General features: G+C 38.3%; 1 protein-coding gene across 1 annotated transcript; it reads left to right on the top strand.

The window, feature by feature from the left end:
- The first annotated feature begins 5,644 nt into the window (after positions 1–5,644).
- LOC306844876 (glomulin-like) lies at positions 5,645–18,215 on the top strand. Its single transcript, XM_079377296.1, has 18 exons — positions 5,645–5,889; positions 6,155–6,274; positions 10,028–10,138; positions 10,210–10,318; positions 10,496–10,733; positions 11,467–11,569; positions 11,674–11,852; positions 15,377–15,430; positions 15,542–15,572; positions 15,698–15,787; positions 16,015–16,056; positions 16,135–16,208; positions 16,342–16,426; positions 16,532–16,641; positions 17,223–17,280; positions 17,381–17,516; positions 17,615–17,706; positions 17,800–18,215. The coding sequence occupies exons 1-18, from the start codon at positions 5,851–5,853 to the stop codon at positions 17,884–17,886; spliced, it is 1,758 nt and encodes a 585-aa protein (XP_079233422.1). The 5' UTR covers positions 5,645–5,850; the 3' UTR covers positions 17,887–18,215.
- Positions 18,216–21,736: the final 3,521 nt, after the last annotated feature.

Raw genomic sequence — 21,736 nt, 5'->3', positions numbered from 1 at the left:
ATGTTGAGATGTGATTGACTAAGAACTAATGGAAAGTATACTTTAAAAAAACATTTGTCATTTCCCAGATATCTACCTCCACTACCCCCATCAATAAGTCAAATTTCCACGACATTATATCTAATTCATCCTGCTAGGGAGCATTTTCTTTAGCCCGAGTACATCAGTATAGCTCTGTTTCATCAACATTTAAAGAGTAATCTAATAGCATATGAATCCTGACAAAAGCACTAAAAGGATTCATGTTAGTAAAAGGTTGAACAAAAAGAAACTTTCAGGTCAGAAACAAATACAATGTGACAGACAGGCCCAAGCTGCACAGTTGCAGTAGAATTAAAAGCTCTTTTAATTCTGCATTTCTTCGTCTAATACCATTGCCCCTGTCCACAATTCAGGAAAACTAAAATAAAGAGTTTTGTAAAGTAATATTTTATATCCAGTATATTTTAAGTTTACAACACTAGAAATATTAGTAGTCATCCATCAATGTCAATAAGCTTAAATCTCTCCTCTATAAATAACATGATTTTCAAAAGAGTGCAGAGGCAGCCTAAAAGGTTGCGAACTGATACAATCCTCCACTTAACCAGGCCTGACTAACGCAATGAACCTCTCTGAAAAATTCATAAGATCCATTTCACAAAATACTAAGCCAAGCAAAAGGATGTATCAAACTAGAGAAGGAGAAAGGGATGCAGCAAGCTGATATGCAGAGACTGAGAGAGGGAGAGAGGGAGACGGTGGTGGTGAGAAAAATGACAAAAGATTTATTCTCAGTAATAATAAAAAATTAATGTCGAGGCATTCAAGTAAAGTTCCTTTTGATGTTCTGATTTAATGAATGATTTGAGGCTCAGATGTAGGCTTGTTGAAGCCTGTGCTAATGTCTGTTCAGGGTCTGTGTAGTCATGTGTCACTCTGCAGCACCATCAAACCACTGCACTGCTTCTCAACAGATCAAGCAGTCTGCAGTGAGCTGGTAAGTACTTCCAAAGTCCCCGAGGTCCAGCACGCACACGCGCTCGCACGGCCTCCTACACAGACGCATTCTGACACTATACCACAAATACAGCGACACATTTGCTCACTAACTCGGACACGCTATTATGTTCCTACACTATTTAAAAGCACTAGAGATAAAAGGCTGCTTCATGCAGTGGTGTATGTGGGAACAGGTGTGATGTTTTTCTGCTGTTGTTGGTGTTGGTGACTCTCTGGTGGGAAGTGAAGTGTGAAAGGAACAAAAGAGCATGCTTCATCAAAACTAAAAAAAACATACATTTGTGTACCGGACACTTGATTTAAAAATATATGATCTCCCTTTTGTCAAACATGATTTTTGGTGGATAAATCTCACTCAGTCTGATTGCATGAAATAATAATGGCCCACGGCCAACAGAAAAGGGAAAATTATACACAGTATAGACAAGAGCCAATGCCATGTCACAAAAAAGCAATGAATTAAATTGAATTGAAGTGTAACATATCCATGTTACCAAGTTGAACAGGAATTAATATAGTTAGCAATCATTTTTTCTGACTTAAGCTACCTTTATACAACTGTCGGCATATGCAGCTACTACACACAAGTTAATTTGTCCCACATTAAATATTTCAAAGAGAGAAACAAATCTTTAGTTTGCAAAATAAAGCCTCCTTTTGATTCTTTTCACTGTAAAAGACTAAGGCAATCTGAGAGACAGCATTACAAAGACAAAGATCTGGGTTGCAGGGGTAGATGAGACTGGCCCTGCTCGTTTTCCCGCTGGTGTATGCTAAATCATTAATGATCACAACCAGTACCTGATCTGCTCAAATCAACTCTGAGTTTTTCCAACCTGCTTTCCACACAGACCAGCTATAGGTGTTTGCACAACAACAGCATGAAGAGACAGGTGTGGCAACTGACCTCCAAATCACATTTCCTTGATTTATCACTTCATTTTGTTATAAGAAACCTCAGAGTAGAAAAATAAAAAGGTAATTGTAAGGCATAGTTTAAAAGAAGAAATAATTTTACAGTGCTAGAAAGAAATCGTACTGAAATATAGAGTTACAATTGTGAGATGTAAAGCTGATTTTATGAGAAATAAAGTTGCAACTGTGAGGTATAAAATAATTGACATCAAATTAGTTTGTGAGCTATAAAGTAACTTTTATAAGGTTCAAACTGCAATTTAAAGTTATATAATGTCACAATAAAAGTAGAGTTTATGAGAAAGTCACAGTTACTAGAAATAAAGTTTCAATTGTGACATGTAAAACCACAATTGCAAGATATGAACTCATAATGACAAGATACACTGCAAGATTAATTATTATAATATTGATCTTGTGAGATAAAAATTACAATATTGATATTGTGAGATACAAATGCTAGACATAAGACGCAATTGTGAGATATAGAATAACAATGGCAAGAAATAAAGTCACAATTCCGATAAATAAAACAAACGTAATAATATACAATAAAAGTTCAAATGTAAGATATGAAGTAGCAATAGTGTTTAGTGTAAAGTTACAATAGTGTTTTTTTTTTTGGTGGAAACAGACTTTCATGGAAACATTTTCTGTCTGTTGTGGTCACAAATTAGGGCCCAAATATTTGACAAAAGGCCAAAATCATATAGCTTGGAAATGTTCAGAAAAGAAAAATCTCAAGAAGCGTTAATAAAAATTGTCACCTAGATTTACACTGCATAAGTTATGCTGATTTAAAGTTAAACTAATACACAAACAAACAAACAAGCATACAAATAAAAGGATGATCTATTGACCTAAATGACAGGAAACCAAGGTGCCCCAGAGACGTTTTTGGCAGAAGGAATACAAATGAAAACACTTGTACATGTACTCGTGGATAAAAGGGGAGAGGGAAAAAAACACACCTAAAAGCTTCCATCACCTCAATAAAATCATGGGAACCAGTACACAGTGTGTCAGCATCTCTAAAAACCAGAGAATGAGCAGACTGACAAAATTGCTTTGACAGCCTGTTCACATGTAACATCCCAGCCTCTTCTGCCATTGGGGGTTGCCTACAGAGATGAAAGCTCAGGGTACCCATGCACACAAGTGGACTCAGCCGTGCTGGTGAGCACTGGTATTGATCAAAGCCAGACGGGGTGTCTCTCCTTCAGAAAAGGGGCCAGCGTTATCCTTGTCAATTAAGTTTCCCACACTGTACGTATTGATTTGGAACAACTCAACACAGGTAACTGCCATCAAAATGCCGATTTACAAAAGGGCAAGCAGGCATCGGCACTAGAAGCACCTGTATGGTTGTATGGATCTGTTGTGCTCTCCTCCCCATGGTCCTAGTCACTCTGACAACACTCAGAAAACTAACATTTTACAGACACTGCTGCTGTCTTGAAGATTGAGCACTTAAACACATATGCAGCACATTTTCATTTGCACTTGTTAAATATTGTTAAGATAACTACGATACAGTACATCAAGGCCTAACTGATTTCACGTGACTCTGACCCCTCCTCTTTCTGTGTTGAAGGTTCACGCAGGGGTCAGAGTTATGGCTATAGCTTGAGTAGTTTCCGTGAATCACAATATTTATTATTCAGTTTTTTAATCCTTCCTGCAGTTACTAAATCATGGGGAAGGGAAAATCTGAGCCATGTCCATATAAAGTGCACTGTTCCAAATCAAACGCAGAAGTCCATCTGTAGGCAAGGCAGTGAAAGCTAAGGCACAGACTCAAGGGAGCGAACCCTAAACAGCACAGTTTTTCTTGACAAGCTCGCTGGGGTTTAGGGAGGGATACTGGCAGACAGCGTCAGCTCTAGACATGGCCTCTAGGGGCCTTCAGGGCCACTCTATTGCCAAGAAATAGGCAAGAGAGGGATGGAGTAAACAGTCCTGTCAGCATGCCATTTGAAAAAAAATTAATTGAGTGCAAAAAAGCATAGTATGTCTCACAGTATGTTTATCTGTGATGAGGATATTAAACTGAAATATACTTATTTTATAATCTTTAATTTTAGCTTTCCCTGTGCAAAAGTTTACAATTAAAACTAAAGATATACTGTAATTGTAATGCCTCATTTCTCTATGCTAAATTCCACTGAGAAGTCAAAGCCTGAAAAGCTGATGTGTCCATCAGGTAATCAAGTTACACTTTTGTTGTCCTGTTGCTGTTCCCTATTAAAAATACATGGATATATGATAGTAGTGACCTGAGACAGGCCTATTATACACACACTCGAAATGCTGCATAAAAGAGGCGTCATGTGAATTTAGGACATCTTATGCAAAAATATTTCACATGAAAAGTCTAAAGTATCACCAGAAACAGTATACAATGGTCATCATACTTCTGGCCAAGGCCACAGTATACAGAACATACACTGTATATAATAATATACCTTTCTGACTCAATCCAAAGCCAAATTATCACAGCTGTTTATTCTCAAAATATTGTCAAAGTAAAAATGTGCTTCATGTGGTAGCATATAAAATTAAGCAGTTTTTCAAACATTATTTAATATAACTGAATCAAGATGGTGACGTGAGTTTACACCAACAAAATTAAGAAAATAAAAACTGTCAGAACTGGAATAAATAGCTCAAAGATATTCATGGCCTGTTATCACTATTATCAGTGATATTTTGAAGTGATATTGTTGTGGCTTATTTTTTAATCAAAATTTAACATGACTGCTTTGGCCAGTACAATTCATCCCAGTGGGGCTGATTTACAAATATTATACATATTACATACACACACACACACACACACACACACATATATATATATATATATATATATATATATATATATATATATAAAGGACTTAAATAATTGCATTCAAATTCCCTCCACCTTGTGAACGTACTATGACATGGGCCGACCGTGCAAAAACAACAAGCCTGTTTGTCTGTCAACATACAGTGAGAGATCTTTTTTTTGAGCTCGACTTTTATTACACGCAGTCTGTTCACTGTCAAAACACTAAATCAGCAGTCTGCAATTAGCCACAGGCAAATCTGAAGCTAACATGCAACCAGCCTGTCCTTTCCTGTTATATTTACATTGTGCCTTTTGTTAAAGCCTTTCACCACACTGTAATAGACAGAGCAAACTTCGCAGCTGCTGCTTAAATCCTATTGCTCAAACCTGGTTTGTCTCCATTCACCTGAAATCAGGGTCTACAATAGTTATCCATGTAGGAAGTCAAAGACATGGCTCATATCAGATTACATGTCCACTGGAGCAATACTGGACTTAATAGGGATTTAACTAAGGGACAGTACACACATGCTTGCCAAAGATTACTAAGCAATTTCTGATGCGCTTTCAGTATTTCCATGGCATGACATGTTTAAATAAAGCCAGGACTCATTTGAGAGGGTTATTGTGAGTCAGTGTGGTCTTCTGTATGATTCAACCGATCAGTCACATCTAGTGACAGCGTATTGTTTAATTAATTCTACTTAGATTGTGCCTCTAAAAGTCAGTTGAACAAACTGAGTTTGACTGAGTAAATATTAATTGACTGTAAATGATAATAAAAACACCCATGACTGATTTCCAGGGCATTCGAGAGAGTTCTGTCTTGTCCCATCTATTTCAGATTGCTCTGTCTTAATCCTATTAGCAGACACTCAGCTGCAATGCTTACTAAGAGGTTTACAAGGGTCCCCTGTCAGATTGCCTCCTGCTCGATTCTTTTCAAACACCCTGACCTGTGTTATAAACCTAGCTGCTCTATTCTTTTGTGCTGAAATTTTATTGCAGATGTCATTCAGGTCCTGAGCAGAAAAGTCTCGGTTATAATCCTGACCTTGAATTGTCAGTTGTATGGATTGTTTTTGAAAGGACCAGCTCTGAAAATGGCAGTGAATCAACTAGAGGACGTGGTTCAAAGATGGGTAAGAAAACCTAAAATTAAGCATCATGTTTGGTTGCAATTTGTTTTTTGCAATTTGTACAATATGTATTTGTTATTAACTTTGTGTTTGCACGTACATCAAGCTAAGCATACATATATGTGTAATTTATTATGCATGATAATGACTGTAAAAGGCATAACAACAAGGTAACATGTTATGAATAGTTTGTACATTGTACAAGATTTACAGTATGATCATTTTCTTTCTTTTTTGTGAATAAAATATTTGACAATGACATTTTCAGAGAACAACTGAAGACTTTAAACCAGAGGACCATGAGCTCTTTCTGAATGCTGGTCATACATGCATTGCCCAAGGTGATTACACTCAACTCCTGGACTTCATAAAAGAGGAGGCCAATCAGGTAAATCTGGAATCATTGACATGCTTTAAAAACGTGTTAGATCTTATTGTATTGGAAATTATCGCAAAATTATTTTTAAAGCTTACTTTTAAAGCTTTAAGGACATTTTATGAAGTCATATGACATGTTGTACATATAACATCCCACTGCAAAGAAGGTACCTCACTGTAAAACTTAACAAACATCCTAATTAAAAAATTTTATTTGACTTTACTTAATGTACAACAATTTATTAATCTTAAATGTAAAAATGTTGTAATCTGTGCTATGTGTGTACTATGCCTTTGTTACTCAGAAAACCGTAATTAAGATATATTGATAATTGATTTGTTTGAGTACCATTATGTCAAGACAGTTTCTAGTTCCCAGCATGCTTTGCTTCAGACTTAGGAATTAAGAGATTCCTAAGGGATTTGAAATTTTTGAAGTTATTTTACAACCCCAATTCCAAAAAATTTGTGACATTGTGATTTGATCATTCTCTTTAATTTTTATTTAATTGACAAAAGTACAAATACATTTTTTCAAAGTTTTCACTGACCAATGTAAATGTATTTTGTAAATATGAACAAATTTTGATTTTGATGGCTGCAACACACTCCAAAAAAGTTGGGAAAGAGGCATGTTTAACAATGTGTCACAACAACCTTCCTATTTATTACAATGTTTCATTGTTTGGGAATTGAGGATACTTGTTAAAGTTTCACATGCAAACTTTTTGCCCATCTTATATCTGATACAAGACTTAAAGCTGCTCATCAGTCCGTAGTTGTTACTGTCTGATTTTCCTTTTCATGATGGGCCATACATTTTCAATAGGAGACAGATCTGATGGCCAGTCAGTCACATCCACATGTATCTACAAAACCACACTGTTGTAGCACATGCAGAATAAGACCTGGAATTGTCTTGATCTAATAACCATGGACTTCCCATGAAAGACATCATCTTGATGGCAGTATTTGTTTCTGTACAATCCCATGCCTTCATGCCTATGGTACCATTGCACATATTCCAGTCACCCATGCCATTTGCACTGATGCACCCCCATACCATGACGGACGTTTTGCATCTGTTGCTGGTGAAAGTCTGGATAGTCCCTTTGGTCTTTGGGACTGAGAATTTAATGTCCATTTTTCCCAAGAACAAGCTGAAACATGGACTCGTTTGACCACAGCACACATTTCCACTGTCTATTTGACTATCTGAGATGAGCTCTGGCCCAGAGAACTCGGCGGCATCACTGCATGAATGTATAGCTTTCTCCTAGAGTAACAGATATTCAAGTTGCATTTCTTGATGCAGCGGCAGACTGTGGTAAATGACAGGGTTTTTCTGAAGTGCTTCTGAGGAAATGTAGCTATATTTAACACTGCAGCATGATGGTTTCTTATGCAAAGCCATCGGAGGGCTCAAAGGTCAAACACATTTACCTGAGGATTCCTGCTTTGCCCTACATGTATTGAGATTTGAGATATGTTGACAGCCATATCACCCTGCAGCCCAAGACCGGTTGCCCACTGAAGCTAAGCAGGGTTGAGCCTGGTCAGTACTTGGATGGGAGACCTCCTGGGAAAACTAGGTTGCTGTTGGATGAGGTGTTAGTGAGGCCAGCAGGGGGTGCTCACCCTGCGGTCTGTGTGGGTCCTAACGCCCCAGTATAGTGACGGGGACACTATACTGTCAAAAAGCACCGTCTTTCGGATGAGACGTTAAACCGAGGTCCTGACTCTCTGTGGTCATTAAAAATCCCAGGATGTCTTTCGAAAAGAGTAGAGGTGTGACCTCGGCATCCTGGCCAAATTTCCCCATTGGTCTCTGACCATCATGGCCTCCTAATCATCCCCTTACACTGATTGGCTTCATCACTCTGTCTCCTCTCCACCAGTAAGCTGGTGTGTGGTGGGCGTTCTGGCACACTATGGCTGCCGTCGCATCCTCCAGGTGGATGCTGCACACTGGTGGTGGACGAGGAGACACCACCCCTCACAATGTAGAGCGCTTTGAGTGCTTAGAAAAGCAGAAAAGCGCTATATAAATGTAATTAATTATTATTATTTCTCTGGATTCCCCGAATCTTTTACAATATAATGTATGGTAATTGGTAAAGACCTAATTTCTTTGCGATTTTGCTTTGAGAAATGTCATTTTGGATTTGTTTGACACTTACCTCATGAAATTTGGCACAGAGTGGCTTTGCTGGCAAAGACTGAAATGCTCCTTTTATACACCAACATGATACCCTCACCTATTACCAGTTCACCTGTTTATTTTGGACTGTTTCAAAACAGTTGAACTTGGATATTCTATAACCTTTTCACTTTTATTTCGCCTCTGTCCTAACTTTTTTTGAAGTGTGTTGCAGCCATCAACATCAAAATTTGTTTATATTTACAAAATACATTTAAGCTGGTCAGTGAAAACATTGGAAATTGTTCTTTGTACTTTGGTCAATTAAATCAAAGGAAAATGTAATTAACAAATCACAGATTCTTGATTTTGCTACATTTGACAAAATATCAGCTTTTTTGGAATTGGGGTTGTATGTGCTTTTGCACAAGATTATGATGGGGGAGATCTTTTAATGTTTACCCATTTTTGGTTTTAAAAAACAACAAAAACAATGTCTTATGTCTGCATTTTTGGGGAAGTTACCATTGTGCTGAAGAGTAGAGCCTGCAGGTTAGGTCAAAGATGGGTCTAACAATGTAAAAACTATATAATGCTTTATTTAAATACCCGTAACTGCAGCTGTTGATGCAGTGGTAGTCGCTCTGATGATTATGTTAGCACATGCACGAGTGCTATTGCTGGATAGGTGAAGCACTTAAATTATTACAGCAACACTTGGTAAAACAGTTGGTAAAATTTCAAGACAATCAGTTTGCATTATTTTAACAAATAAATTAGATTGCTGTTCAAGTAAATACAACTGAAAAATGCCAAGTTGCAATAAATGTTACATTAGTTAGCTCAACTTAAATTAATGAGTTGTTTGGTGTAAACCTAGTATATTTAACTTAAAACGAATTAGTTGTTGAAACTAAGAACTGTTTTTAACTTAAATTTAAGGCAACCAGTTTGTATGCATATTTTTAAGGTTAAGTAAGGTTAATTCGATTTTATAGTGCTTTTCTGGTTTCTGAGAGACAGCAACATCCAGGGTCATATCCCATCCCAGGCTCATATTTGTGACATCGATCCACTGGGAATGGGAGAATTTGGTGGGCTGTACCTCTGCTAAACCACCACTTTGTCATTCTGCCTAACTGATTGGCCCCTTTGACCCTTGGGTGTGGGAATGCAGTTCAGCGGAGAACCAGTCAGATTTCTTGCTCCACTGGAAGCCCTTTTAGGAGCAGCACTTCATTAAGTGCTGTTGATTTACCAATTTCTTACACTACTCCACACATGTAGCACACACTAAGGAACATGCCATAGAGTGTTTTAAAGGAGAGCTTAAATGCACCAAATACACACTAAACTTTCAAATAACTGATTTCAAAATACACAGCCAGTATCCATCAAATGCTAAATTGTTATGATGATGACTGTGAACTATTTAATTTTAAGCATGTGCAGAAGACAGGTCTACATTAAAAAAAAAAAAGAAAGTAGGCCAACATGTATTAAATAATGGATTTACTATACACTTTTATAAATATGCACAGTACAGTAAAAATGTCAAATGTACCATTAAATGTAAAAAAAAAAAAATAAAAAAAAAAAGTAAATATATAAATGTCTTCTCAGCACATAGTGAGGTCTATAGGCAGTGGTCTACTGCCTGCACTGGTGAAAGAAGTGCTAAGAAAGGACCGGAGCCCTGCCAACTGTCAGGCTATCCTCAATCAACTTGTACAGGTAAGATTGTGCTTATTAAAATATGATATTAAATACTACTGTGCGATGATGACAATACAGTTTTATTGCAGATATGCAGTGTGGAAGAACTCCTTGATATTTTACTTCAGCAAGTGGAGGACACTGATCCAAACGCCATTGCAGACACTATCACTGCCCTTATGCCTCTTATTCAGTCAGGTAACTGAACAGCTGCTGAAGAAAAAAAACTCTAAACAGCTAAAGCCATAATCCTGATGCATCCTGCAAACCAGTATAAAAGAGTGTTTCAACTCAAAAACAAAAGCCAAAAATAAACAGAGCTCCCTCTACTGCCACTGCAAGTAATAACACATTTTCTGTTTGTTCTCTACCCAGTGCTGTTGAGAATGAGTGAGTCGAAGGCCGATGGATTGGCTTTGGCCCTTGATTCTCTGCGGAAACAGATTTCAAAGCTGCCTGTACCTTACACACACAAACAGGAACAGGAAGATGTGTACGGGCTCTGCCGATGCTGCACTGCAGTACTGACCTTTGTACAACCCTTTGTGCAGGAAGCCAAGAATCAAGACACAAACTCACTGGCTACCAAACTAAGAGCTGCTCTTCTAAAGTTGTATGTTTTAAACCTGTTCTTACTAATGCAGTCAATGAGGCATTGACCCAACTGTGTTAAGTCAAGTCAAATTTATTTGTATCATACTTTTACAATACACATTGTTTCAAACAGTTTTAAAGTCACACTATGTCTATAATGTCATAGGGCTTTATCACAGAGCAAGTTTTAGGTCTGGGGGATATAATGATATGAGCGATCTTCCAGATTTAGATCTAACTATATTGTAGTTATAGTGTTAGTATAGTATTAGATTATACAGTGCTGCAGTGACTCAGGCACGTCTAAACATTCAAAGGCTATTAAGATATATATTGGTCAGTGTTGTTCTATTAAGCAATTTAAATGTTGGTTATTTTGTTCAAAACAAAAGCAATCAATTCTCAAAAAGTATTAATGAAAATATGAATGGTTGTCGCAAGTCTGAAAAACTCTTAAAACATCTACATATTAATAACAGTAATAATAATAATGGGATTTAGACAATGTTCTGTTTTGTTCTAAGCAAGAGAAACAGTTCTTAGAAACCATCAATGAAGATATGATAGGTTGTCTTAGGTAAAAAAAATAACTGATGGTCAGAGTCTGATGTCAGTTAACAATTTTACAAATTGGCAGTCATTTAAGTGACAATGTTGAGAAATATGTAACTCTTTGTTGATTATATGCATGTGGTCTTAACCAGTATTTTACCTAATGCTTCATATTTTCCTTTCTTTCTGTAATTACTCAGTTGCATGATGAGTCTAAGGGAACCTCTCCTCCAAGTTCAACTGGACAGAGAGGCGAACATGACAGAAATTTCCCCCTTGTGGAATTTTGCCACAGAAATAATGGTAATGTTATCATTTAGTTTGTTGTTACTATTAGGCTTAGGCACGGTACTTTTATAAGAAAAGGATCACCTGACATCTGAGTCCTTCTGTCCTTCTAATACTAGGCAATCCTAGATGTGATCCAACAATCTCTGCCAAAAATCCTGTTCTACCATCCTTTGAGAGGAAAAGACGACTCAATTTCAAACAAAGATGCTTTTTATCTGAATGAATCAAGAGCTTGCATGGCTTACTTGCTCTTTGTCCAGCATATTGCCATAGAAGTGTTTCCTGCTGTTTTTAGGTAAGTAGCAGTTAGACCTCAAAAATGTGTGTTTTTCCCCTCATCTCACCATGTGTTTACCAGACTCGAAGACAGTGTGAACTGTTAAGGCCACAGATCTCTTGGGCTTTTAAAAGGGGTTAAAATACCCTTCACTTGCAGAGTTGAAAATCTTGTTTAGTGCGCAAAAACATTCTGATATTTGGCACCAAAAGAATTGAGACTTCCATAATTTTTTTTCAATTTGTGGTACAAAATGTCTATATGAAAGCAGTTTATGTGATCGCTACTGTTACGGGGCGAACAAGACGTGGGACGTGCGGATCCATATGCAAACTTTTATTTATAAACAGTCAGTTCACAGACAGGGTCAAACGACGGCAGACAGGTATGGCATGGGCAAGACAGAGTATTCCTAGGGCAAGCGTGGGTCGACGATCAGTGAACAATATCCAATAGGGCGAGGCAGAGAGATAATCCAGGTACACAAGCAAAGATCCAAACGAGGGGCAAATAGAGTCCAAACGGCAAGGCAAAAGGGTTAATCCAGGAGACGTGGGCAGGAATCAAAACACAGGAAAACAGGCTAGGCAAGACTAGGAATGGCTTGGTAGAGTAGCTATCGACAGAGACAAATGCTAAACAATACTCGGCAGTGACAGAGAGGAAGTCCAAGGCTTATAAAGCGTGTGTGATTGAGTGATAGTTCTCAGCTGTGAGTGCGATTAGTGTAATCAGCTGTGTGTGTCATCAGTGCAATGGATGATGGGAAATGTGCTGTGTAGTGTGAAAGTCCATGTGGTGAGCGGGTGACCTCTGGTGGTGAACAAATGGAGGTTCATGGCCAGCATTCGTGACATAGCCCCCCCCCCCCCAAGGAGCGGCTTCCAGACGCTTCTATACAATCAAGGAGGGCGGTGGAGCGGAGGCGGAACAGGGGGAGGAATGGAGGGCCAGGTCCCCGCGGAAGTGGAGTGGCCGGGGATAGAGGCAGAGCCGGCAGGGCAGGAAACCAGGGCGGAGCCAGAGGCCAGGACAGGGCCGACAGAGCAGAGGCCCACCAGGGCGGGGCAGATGGCAAAGGAGCCCACCAGGGCGGAGCAGATGGGACTGGAGCCCACCAGTGCAGAGGAGACAGGGCGGGAGACCTCCACGGCGGAGCTGAAGACCACCAGACCTGAGCAGAAGACCTCAGGTCTTCTGAGCAGGAGTCCACCAGGGCGGAGCAGATGACCACCAGACCTGGGCAGCAGACCGCCACGGCGGAGCAGAAGACCACCAGACCTAGGCAGCAGACTGCCACGGCGGAGCAGAAGACCACCAGAGCGAGACAGCCGTCCTCAACGGCGGAGCAGACCGGGCAAGAGAGCACCACGGCAGAGATTGTAACCTAGGGAAAACTAAGACACAAGAAACAGACAACACAGGCAGAGCATTCACGGTCTCAAGGACCATGGCAGGGAACACAAATTCATCAGTGGGCTCACTGACTGAAACTGGACAGAATGATAGTTCATAACTAGTCTCTATGGCAGTGACAGAGTTGACATGACAGTCATGGGGTGCATTCATAGTCTCTGGTCTCATAACAGGCGGGTTTAAGGGTTCAATGGAGGTTTTCTGGGTTGTGATAGACAGGGTAACCAACTCAGTATTGGCCTCCTTGAGAGTGGTTGGACAGGACGAGAGCTCACAGACGGCCTCCATAGCCGTGACAGGGCAGAACGAGGATTCATAAACGGCCTCCATAGCCGTGACAGGGCAGGACGAGGATTCACTGACGGCTTCCATAGCCGTGACAGGGCAGGACGAGGATTCACTGACGGCCTCCATAGCCGTGACAGGGCAGAACGAGGATTCATAAACGGCCTCCATAGCCGTGACAGGGCAGGACGAGGATTCACTGACGGCTTCCATAGCCGTGACAGGGCAGGACGAGGATTCACTGACGGCCTCCATAGCCGTGACAGGACGAGGATTCACTGACGGCTTCCATAGGCGTGACAGGGCAGGACGAGGATTCACTGACGGCTTTCATAGCCGTGACAGGACAGGACGAGGATTCATAAACGGCCTCCATAGCAGTGACGTGAAGAGACTCTGGCAGAGACGTGGGGTGACTCTGGATGACCGGCTGAGACGTGGGGTGACTCTGGATGACCAGCTGAGACGTGGGGTGACTCTGGATGACCAGCTGAGACGTGGGGTGACTCTGGATGACCGGCTGAGACATGATTTGGCTTGTGATGATCAACTGTGGCTTGGCTTGGCTCTTTAACATCAGCCGTGACTTGACTTGGCTCATTAACAGCAGCCGTGACTTGACTTGGCTCATTAACAGCAGCCGTGACTTGACTTGGCTCATTAACAGCAGCCGTGACTTGACTTGGCTCATTAACAGCAGCTGTGACTTGACTTGGCTCATTAACAGCAGCCGTGACTTGACTTGGCTCATTAACAGCAGCTGTGACTTGACTTGGCTCTTTAACATCAGCGGTGATTGAACGGGATGCTGTTGTGTCCGCCATTTTGTGAGCGTGCTCTGGTGCGGCCGCCATTACACGAGTGAGTGCCGTGTCACGTTCCTCCGTGACACCCACAGTGAACGCTGAACCAATAGTCAATAAAGCATAGTTCATAAACTGAGCGAGTGATGAACGCGGACCCTCAAGGGTTAATAGTGATTTGAGCGGCTGGTTAATGCCCTCACAAAAAAAAGTCTATGAGCACACAGTCAGGCAGATCAGTATAGTAGGCGACATCTAAATACTCTTGAATATAGGCCTCGAGTGATCGATTGCCCTGCTTGAGAGCTAACAGCAGTCTTGCTGTGTCCCTACCTGGCCAGTGCCCATTTGAACAGCTGCTGGATCCTTTTGCGGCCGAGTATTCTGTTAAGGGGCGAACAAGACGTGAGACGTGCGGATCCATATGCAAACTTTTATTTATAAACATAGTCAGTTCACAGACAGGGTCAAACGACGGCAGACAGGTATGGCATGGGCAAGACACAGAGTAATCCTAGGGCAAGCGTGGGTCGACGATTGGTGAACAACATCCAATAGGGCGAGGCAGAGAGATAATCCAGGTACACAAGCAAAGATCCAAACGAGGGGCAAACAGAGTCCAAACGGCAAGGCAAAGGGGTTAATCCAGGAGACGTGGGCAGAAATCAAAACACAGGAATTACAGGCTAGGCAAGACTAGGAATGGCTTGGAAGAGTAGCTATCGACAGAGACTGTGACAAATGCTAAACAATACTCGGCAGTGACAGAGAAGAAGTCCAAGGCTTATAAAGCGTGTGTGATTGAGTGATAGTTCTCAGCTGTGAGTGTGATTAGTGTAATCAGCTGTGTGTGTGTGTGTGTTGTCAGTGCAATGGATGATGGGAAATGGAGTCCAATGTGCTGTGTAGTGTGAAAGTCCATGTGGTGAGCGGGGGACCTCTGGTGGTGAACAAATGGAGGTTCATGGCCAGGATTCGTGACAGCTACACCTTTAATGTACTTGCTCTCTAACAAAAACGTTTAATTTAATATTTCAGCCCTGTTTTCGTCCTGCAGTGTAATATGGAATACATCAATCTTCTTTTAAGTAGGTGTGTAAACAACGCAATTTTTATTAGTTAAAAATAAATAAATATGAATAACAAAATGGTGTTCCATGTATTTAGTCTGACTTTCCTTCCTGCTTTTTTATCACTATACAGAAAGGATGAATCATGGATATTGAAAGGACTGGTAGAGTAAACTTCCATCAAAACATTTATTATTACAGTCATTACAAGAACAGAAAATTATGTTCATGCTTGAATTTTCAATAATGAATAGTTGTTTGCTAGAAAATATCTTCTTGCATTTTTTAGGACTTACATGTGAAAAGTTTGGAAAAAGTAACAGACTGCAGTCTCCCAGTGGCGCTCTTAGAGCTCAAACCGTTTCATGAGGTTCCAAAGGTATGCAGCAATACTATGTACATAACGTCTCGGTGGTAAAATCTAAGGACGCACAATATATTGGTTCCATATCAGTAATCAGTCAATATTAGATATATATTTTTTTACTTATTGGTAGAATGATTCCCAGAATTTTAATAATTGGTGCATCCTTGGTAAAAACAAAAATGTTTACTATTTTGACAACAGTATAAATTTACAAGATAACTTTTGTTATTTGTTCACAGAACTTAATTACAATTATGATTGACTGTCCTATCCAGCATTTGGTAAGTATCAAATGAGACACAACTTGCTTTTACAAGTAAATCTGATCTGTTTGCAGTCATTTGCCCTTTTTCATTCAGAGAGGAAAAAGCCTTGTGGTGTTCCAGCTCTTTATAGAGAAGCTTAATGGTGAAGCGAAGCACACATTTTTCAGGTACGGTATCTAGAAAGTTATATATTTAATTAAAACTGCTATCAATATGTGAATGCAATATTCTGGTGTTCGAATATTGCACTTTTTCGTCTGTGTGTTAATTGCTTATTCCTCCTTTGTTGAATGCTCTAAGACGCATTATGAAGACTAGCCATCATGCAGGTGTAGAAAGTATCATCATCAAAAACATAAAGAATCAAGTGGAACGGTGCAGAAAGGTAGTGCACAAAACATTGCTTATCTGTCTGCTTGTCCAAGTGACAGGATTTAGATCACCACTGAATCACTGATGTTAGAAATATTTTTCTCTTTTGCTATTAAAGTCAGCCTACGAAGACAGCTGGTTTGAGAGGACTCCACTCATCTCACTGCTCAGAGATACTCTCATTCTCCCACAGGGCCATGAAACCGACTTGCTGCATGGGATGGACAGGTGAAGAAAACCTGTATATTTACAAAGACCTTAAAGGAAAACAATCGCCTGACAAGCTACTAAATGCTCAGAATTGCTTCTTGATGGATCTAATCAACTTTTATATCAACAAATCATTGACATGAATCGTAACCCAAGTACAGACTCCACATATGGCAGCTGTCTCTATTTTAAATGTTAGTTCTCCTACTAACAAGATACAATCCATCCCTAACCATAATTTATTTATGAGTGTAGTCCAGGTTTACTGCCATGATCCCACGATACAAGAACAGATGGTGAGCAGTCCAATATTTTGAGGCAGATCCTGTGTCATTCCTAAAATGATACTAAAACCTGAGTGATTGACATACCTCGTCTGAATAATCTACCCCTGATAAATTACTTAGGCCTTCCTTCATCCTGCTGATATGCAAATGGTAAACCTGTCAGCTTTTACCACAATATGCACCTGTTCTGCGTAACTCTCTGTATTAGGCAAAAGAGATATCTTGGGACCAATTTTGACTATAATAATCATTTAAAAAAAGTATGTGTTGTTTGTTTTTTTCCATATTCATATTTTATTCAATGTTTTAAAGGGTGATGGAGTCTCTGAATCTTCTGCGGTATTTATTGATACAGGAAAGAAGATTTTCTGTAAGATTTTTATAGCATTTTGTCAAAACACAACTATATATAACATTACACTTGTATTTTCATCATGTTCTATTAATAAGACCTACTCTGTTATTTTCAGACTGGAATATGGACAGACCTGTGTCACATTGCAGACAGTTACACAAAATTATTACGACGATGTCTAAGCATGTCAAAATCATACTATGGTACAGAGTTGAAAAGACTTAAAGAGGACAAAAAGATCAAGGCTAAAGGTAATACATGCTTTGTATCCTTTCTCTGTTAAATAGTAATTATTATACAGTGAAGAAAATGGATTTTGACTTGTAGTAACATTGTTTTTTCCCAACAGAATTTAAGGAGGCCTCTGGGAAGAGATCAGTTCAGAGCTTGATTGTGAAAACGGAGACGCTTGGCAACATGCCATGTGAGGCACAGGACAAGGTTAGATGATCAGTTCTACTTATCTGAATTCAGTTTTAAAATAGTGAGTCATAAAACAAATGACTCAAACTGTACTAAAAATATAATTTGCAGGTCTTGCAGTGTGCCCTGGTCACATATGACTTAATGGAAAGCCTTGTGGTCCGTATAGAGGAAATCATTGAGGACAGTCAAAAATGAAATGGGGACAATTGCTGCTTTCTGAACTGAATAATGCATTTATTAATTTACCTTCTCTGTAGCATGACACATTTGTAATGATAAAGAGCAATGTGAGAGCTAAATAGCAATATTTTCAATACTATTCTGTATTGTCAAGTCAAGTCACCTTTATTTATATAGCGCTTTTAACAATGTAAATTGTGTCAAAGCAACTGCACAATATCCAAAAAAAAAAACAACAACAAGGAAATAGTGTGTCAATAGTGTAAAATGAAAAAAGAAAAAAAAAATATTGTGTATTGTGACTTTGAAGACTTTTCCAGCACAAATAAAAGGTGGACATTTTTCCTCTGACTATGTTTATACTTTGTTCTTAATAGTTTATGAACTATTTTGAAAGTAAATGTTTTTAAGGCTAAACAACAAAGTATGAATGGCAAGAAACAGTTTTGACACAACTTACCATGAAACAATACTGACATCTGCTGTTCAAAACAAGTATAGTAAGCAATACGAACATGAATTGGGGGGAACAAAGAGTAGAACTGCATCTCTTGAAGCATCCCCCAAACTTGGCAATGATCAATGATGTGAGTACAAGCAAAAGACATCTGATCTCTCAAATTGGCCACATTGGGTTTACTTGTGGCCTGAAACAAAAAGGCCAATAAAAGTTTTGTATGCACCATGCTAGTAATAAACTTCTTATATATGCAACATAAACATTAAAAGCCCATAATTAACCTTGATACAGCATTCAATATAAAATTAATACATTTCTATAAAATTATAATAATGAATAAAAAAGCTTACCTTAGCAATGACCAGAATTCCATTCACTACATCAGCAGTACTGTGCACAGGTATGACGCTGAGGTTACAGCCAAGAAATCTGTTGCAAAAATAAAACATCAGAGTTAAGCCATTTTATCACATACTTGTATTTAGTCGGTAGACTAAAATAATGTTGAAATTAAACAGTCCTCACTGCTGGTGTGGTTCATTAGTTTTTAATTGTTTTTTTTTAATATAATTAGGCCACACAGGCATCTTATTCTTAGTCTGAGTAGATCTTAGTCTGAGTGGTTCTCCAGATGCCATCCCTAGAAGCCTTTGGTCATATAAGTATGTATGGGGTGCTTGCTTTCAAAATAAGGTTGTACATTTGTAGTTTTCAATTCATTATGCACCTGTTTTGCACTGATGATAAAATCTCGCTTTTTCCATAAACTGGGGCTTGAAGCAGAAGAAAACTGTTTCTATGGACCAGGACCTGCACAAATTTCTCAATTCTCTCAAAAAATTCTGCATTCTCAAGCTTAGCTGGAAACTCCTCTGGTGTGACCAGCAAGAAAGCTGTACCTGCGCAACAGAAAAATTACAGGAAGGCAAAAAACCTTTAGCTTTTTACTTCTGCTGATTGTACTTCGACTACAAAATGTCTGAAGTTGTTCAGAGTGTTAATTCGTGAAGATTATAATAATGTATAAAACATGTACGAATCATAACATTTCTTTGATCACAGAGGTTATTTTCTGCAGCAATCCAAAAGCCAATGGAAAAATGTTTTTGTCTAGGACATGGGTCTAGTGAGCGAGGAATAAAATAGTTTAGAGAGCTACTTGTTTGAGATATATACAATTCAACAACCTATATGCTAGAAAATATTCCAGTTAAATTTATAGAAATATAAATATTAATTTCCCTGAATATTTACAGCCATGTTATACATATCGATATTTATCGAAATATTCATTTACCATTAACGGGGAAGGAAATGTTTTCCATTTGTTTGATAGACCTTAGAAATGATGGTAAACTCTTCCATGCCTGCTTCATGCCTTGCGGGATGGGGCTGTTGTTCCCCACACACACACTATTAAACATTTACATGGAGGAACCTTATGAACACAAGCGCGCTCACACACACAGGTGTACACTCAAGCATTCACATTGGTGTAAAAACGGGTGCTCACAGACACACATTGTTCTGATCTGCTGTTGCTTCAAAACTTATTTTGTAATATTAGTTATGCGTGTTGCTCAATAACATTTAACATTTAGAATTTATTGTGATTCATACAGATGTTGGTTGTTGCTGCAGTTTCTCTGATGTTGTGTCTTCTGTTGTGTCTTCTGTTGTTTTCTCTTTTTGTCAGCAGGTATCGAAGCAAATTGTCTGTTTTTTTTTTTATTTTATTTTTTTTATTATTATTATTTTTATTATTATCATTATAATTATAATTATTATTTTTTTATTATTATTATTATTATTATTATTTTTTTTTTTTTTCTCTCTCTCTTGTTTTCTCTGTCCCCTGGTCTTGTCGGTCATAGTATGGTTAAATAAAAGGGTATATAAAATTTAATTAATTAATTAATAAAAAAAAAATAATATAAAAAAAAAAAAAAAAAAAAAGGCTGTGAATGATGATAGCATAACTACACATACGTACTGTCATGTGTTATCTGTGTTACTGACAGGCCAAAAAAAAAAAAAAAAAAAAAAAAAAAAAAAGAAATGATGGTAAACATAACTTTGTTTACAATTAAACCACACAGAGTAGCTACTTTTTAATTAGGTCCTCATTAAATACATTGTGATTTAAGAAACCTTTAACAGTTTAATTAGTCTTTTTAAAAACAAATGTAATCAAAAGAAAATTTATTTACAACCAAACGTTGCAATTTTTTGTATAATGCTGCTGTATAAAAAAGTATGCATTTCTTATACAGTAGTAATATATTTCTGTCATATTTTCTTCAAGTTTATTTGAAGAAAACAAACATTTATTTTGACTCTTTGTCTTCATATATTGATAAGCAGACGCAGAAAACGCTGTGAAACCGTGTCAATCAGTTCACGCGGCGACATTCAGAACATGCAGACATATTAACTACAATTATTCAGCCCTAATTAGACTATTTATGTGTGCTTGGGAGGCACACTATACTTAATGTTCTCTTGTCCTTAGCCTATAAATGAATCCTATTATCCTATTATACTACATTGGAATGGAACTATTTTATTAGCGGAACCTTTTTACAATGAGCTGCACATTCGTTAAATTATTTGATTGAAAAAAAAGAGGAAAATCCTATAGGACATCTTCTTGATAAAGGGATTAAATTTACTGATAAAATTTAACTAATTTCTACCTGACAAGGGGGAAACAAAGGAAGAGGACAGATTGCTGTCCGAGCGGCGAATCCTGTGCTGCTGCGCCAGACGAATCGGCGAGGCTTCATCACACTGCGACAACAACACGAAAACATAAACCGATAAGTGCATAAATAGCCGAGAGTAAAGTTTTTTTTTTTTTAATCAGTTAGTATTATCAAAAAACAGTAAAGCAGTATTTTTTCCTCAAACCTGAGGTGAGGTGCTGAATCTGCTGATTATAAGTGTAGTTTTCCAAGAGGTGTTGGTATCGATTGCCATTTCCAGTTGATATTCGGTTGTAGCGCTAAAAGTTGAGCACACGGGCACAAACTGGGACATGTTAATTAAATACATTTTTACTCACATTGTTATGCTCATAATATTATTTATTTAATACATATAATAATTATTTATTTTATACATATATTACAAAAATGCTAATTAAAATAATTTTTAAGCTTGTGTGACCTTTTTTTATCGTTTTTTTCGTGATACAAATAGCTGGATGTGTATATTTGATCAGAATGAACCTTTTCTTGTTTGTATTAAATGTTTTTAATCACCCACTTTTGTTTAATTGGCAATCATTTAATTGTATGTAATTAATGTTTCTGCCAAAATTACTATGTAGTAGCACTACCAGTGCCCTTGCTGAAAAAAACAATAGAACCCTGCCCAAAACACAATAGAAAATGTAATGGATTT

This window comes from Barbus barbus (assembly GCF_936440315.1).
Source record: "Barbus barbus genome assembly, chromosome: 25".
Classification (NCBI taxonomy): domain Eukaryota; kingdom Metazoa; phylum Chordata; class Actinopteri; order Cypriniformes; family Cyprinidae; genus Barbus; species Barbus barbus.
The sequence above is the reverse complement of the archived record's forward strand: the minus strand, read 5'-3'. Positions and strand labels throughout refer to the sequence as shown.